The sequence below is a fragment of the Tamandua tetradactyla genome, chromosome 9 (genome assembly GCF_023851605.1).
Source record: "Tamandua tetradactyla isolate mTamTet1 chromosome 9, mTamTet1.pri, whole genome shotgun sequence".
Classification (NCBI taxonomy): Eukaryota; Metazoa; Chordata; class Mammalia; order Pilosa; family Myrmecophagidae; genus Tamandua; species Tamandua tetradactyla.
In genome coordinates, this window is record NC_135335.1 from 19,090,150 (window position 1) to 19,093,717 (window position 3,568).

At 36.8% G+C, this 3,568-nt stretch overlaps 1 protein-coding gene across 1 annotated transcript; it reads left to right on the top strand.

Annotated features, from left to right (window-relative positions):
• Positions 1–703: 703 nt before the first annotated feature.
• On the top strand, positions 704–2,947 carry LOC143645570 (olfactory receptor 5B2-like). Its single transcript, XM_077114855.1, has 2 exons — positions 704–822; positions 1,972–2,947. The coding sequence occupies exons 1-2, from the start codon at positions 704–706 to the stop codon at positions 2,945–2,947; spliced, it is 1,095 nt and encodes a 364-aa protein (XP_076970970.1).
• The last annotated feature ends 621 nt before the right edge of the window (positions 2,948–3,568 follow it).

The window sequence follows — 3,568 nt, forward strand, 5'->3', positions numbered from 1 at the left end:
AAAAAGGGTAGATAATGCTCTGATTGAGTAAATAGTGATTTCACCTATTCACTATCTCATTGTCTCTTATTATAGGTAAAAAGAAAATGACAGAATACAGTGAAATGATACTTTAAGCCAGAGAAGGATCTTCAATTAGTAACATCTATATTCCAATCTAATAGATTCCACGTAACCTCACCCTTATTATTACTGGTCCATCTACACTGACAATGAGGTATAGAAACACTGACAGTGAGGTCATTAAAAGTAGTGGTTTTGTTTGGTCAGAAATACGTTTGATTCTTGAATCTTGAATTTTATTCGTGTCAGGTGTATAATTGAGAAGTGTCATGTAAATTCTTGAATTCAGTTCCCTCAATGGTAAAATGGAAATCAAAATAGTACCTTCTTTATCAGGTTTTTGTGAATCTGTAAGGATTAATTAAGGATGTGTGTGTGTGTCATTGACTATCAAACGTATCCTATGCTGAAAGTAATTATGTATGCTGAAGGACGGCAAACATATTAATTTTTTTGGGTTAAGCTTACAAAGTACAGTTTCACAACTGTACTTTGGATTAAGAACAATAGGGTAGAGCAGCCAAAGGCATCATATGCAAACAGAAATCACTGTTCTGACACAATAAAAGATTCAAAAAATATTTTAAAATCCAGAGATCACCACCAGACATTTCTTCCGGTTAAAGAAAACCCACAAGTCATGAACGTTTCACTATCAAGCCCTCTGATTCAGATTTGGAATGATAGTAGTGAGAGCGAGAGCGAGTTGAAGAGATTTTCGTTCCAGCAAAATATGGATTACAAGGAAAACAGAAGCAAGTAATCACATGCAATGACTAGCTAAGCCATTCATGGATGAGGGAAGGACAGACAGAAACAATGGAGGGTACAGAAAATCTAAGTGGAAATGGTTGTGGGAACAGTCTCACTGAAGAAGGGGGTTACTAGAATTCAAAACTCACCCAAATCTTTAAGCCTGTTGCCACCTAAGTTTCCCAAACCAATGTAGAAGGCATCATTCCAGCCTAGTAATAGTATTAACACTAAATCGGCCTGTGCTAATTACTAAACATTTTACTCATTTTTAAAATGCATTATATCATTTAATTCTCAAGAATCCTTTGATATAGGCTTTAGTATCATCTTCATTTTATAGGTGGAAAAAATGAGGTTCAGAGATGCTAAACCAGGACCGATGACTTCAAGGTAGTAAGTGATATTTGAAAGCATATACAGTTTTCCCAGAACCCAGAGAACTGACTTTTCTCATTGTATAGTTCCCTACTGTTGCAGTTATCCCACCATATGTATATCTATATATACTATACTTATACATGCATTAACTCACTGTGAAATACCAAATACTGAGTTTGGTCCTATGGAAACAATGATAATTATAAATTGAGTTTAATTCAATTTTATTTAAATTTAGTTAAGAACATTGGACTTGGGAATCACAACCCGGATACAAATCTTTGCTTTGCCAGTTAATAGTTATGTAAACTTAAATAACTCAGCCTCTTGCATCACATAAATAAGAGTCACAGCTTATAGATTTTATATGGTTGTTGAGAATAATACATTACTATGAATAACAAGAGGCTATTTCAAGGTCGGACATGTAAACAACATAGAAGTATAAGTTTTATTAAGGCTCTGAAAACCTGAATTGGCAGATATTTTCATTCCAGCTATGTCATCTTGGTCAAATCATTATGTATTCCACATCTCGTTTTACAAATTTATGAGCTTGAAAATCATAGAAGATGATCTGTGAACATTATTCAGTTTCAATAGTTTGTACACAGTAATAATTTGTGCTTTAAATTTAGTTGTGAAGTCCATGTTTTAGGTAAGGAGTGTCTTGAAGTACAAATATTTGCTGTACTGAAAATAATGCCTATGATATCTCTCAAATTTGCTTCTATCTACTCCTCACTTAAAACTCTGTTCTTCTATTTCTTATAGCTTCAAGGCATCTCCTGCTTCTCAAATACTTTCAACAGAGAACAGCACAGAAGTGACTGAGTTCATCCTGCTGGGACTAACCGATGCCCCAGAACTGCAGGGTCCCCTGTTTGCAGTGTTCACCATCATTTACCTCATCAGTGTATGTGGGAACCTGGGGATGATTGTATTGATTCTCTTGGACTCTCGACTCCACACTCCCATGTACTTTTTCCTCTGTAACCTTTCTCTGGTGGACTTTGGTTACTCCTCAGCTGTCACTCCCAAGGTGATGGCTGGGTTCCTCACAGGAGATAAGGTCATCTCCTACAATGCATGTGCTGCTCAGATGTTCTTTTTTGCAGGATTTGCCACTGTGGAAAGTTACCTGTTGGCCTCAATGGCTTATGACCGCTATGCAGCAGTGTGTAAACCCCTACATTACACCACCACCATGACCACAAGTGTGTGTGTCCAGTTGGCAGTGGGGTCCTATTTCTGTGGCTTCCTGAATGCCTCCATCCACACTGGGGACACATTCCACCTCTCTTTCTGTAGGTCCAAGGTGATCCATCACTTTTTCTGTGATATTCCAGCAGTCATGGCTCTCTCTTGCTCTGATAAACATATTAATGAGATGATTCTTGTTTATATATCAAGCTTCAATGTATTTTTTGCTCTTCTGGTTATTCTGATTTCCTACCTGTTCATATTTATCACGATCTTGAAGATGCATCCACGTGAGGGACACCAGAAGGCTTTATCCACTTGTGCTTCCCACCTCACTGCAGTCTCTATCTTCTATGGAACAATCATTTTCATGTACCTACAGCCCAGCTCCAGTCATTCCATGGACACAGACAAAATAGCATCCACCTTCTATGCTATCGTCATCCCCATGCTGAACCCTCTGGTCTACGGCCTAAGAAATAAAGAGGTCAAGAGCGCATGCAAGGTTATTGAGAAGGCAAAATTATTTCAAGGTTTGAAATTTTAATTTCTAATGATACACAATATAATTTCAATCTAATCAGATCTTCTCCATGCAGGAAGTCACATATTAAGGCTTACATTTTAAAATCCCATTTATTTAATTTATTTTTAATTTAATTTTTTTGGGGGGGCAGGCACCAGGAATTGAACCCGGGTCTCTGGCATGGCAGGTGAGAATTCTGCTGCCAAGCTACCATTGCCTGCCCTTAATTTATTTTTCTGAGTAAATACTTGAAGAATCCTAATTGGAGAAAATATGATATAATTGTAAATGAAGGTATGTGCTTTATTTTATTGACACATTTTACTAAGAGATACATAAATATTACACCTTATATAAATGATTACTTCCGTTTTGACCGAGTCATTTTGTAAACTAACATGTTCACTTTACCATTTTCCAAAAGGTAAAGCAGAAAGAGAACAAGGAAAATGTACAGAAATTCAAAACAATTCTCAATTGGGTCATACAATGTCCATGAGTACCAAATTTTCACCCTGTTTAAAAACGCGCACTGAAAATATCAAGAATGCTATACATTGTTTTCTGTGTGTAAATACTTTGAAATGGTTAGTGCTGCTCATCACCCCTTCCCATGCACACTGTCTCCTCAGCTTGTGTTGT

Excerpts from the sequence above, each read along its gene's own strand:
- LOC143645570 (XM_077114855.1), top strand. The coding sequence starts at position 704 with ATGAACGTTTCACTATCAAGCCCTCTGATTCAGATTTGGAATGATAGT. Across the intron at positions 823-1,971 it reads TACAAGGAAAACAGAAGCAA|CTTCAAGGCATCTCCTGCTT; the intron begins GTAATCACATGC and ends TATTTCTTATAG.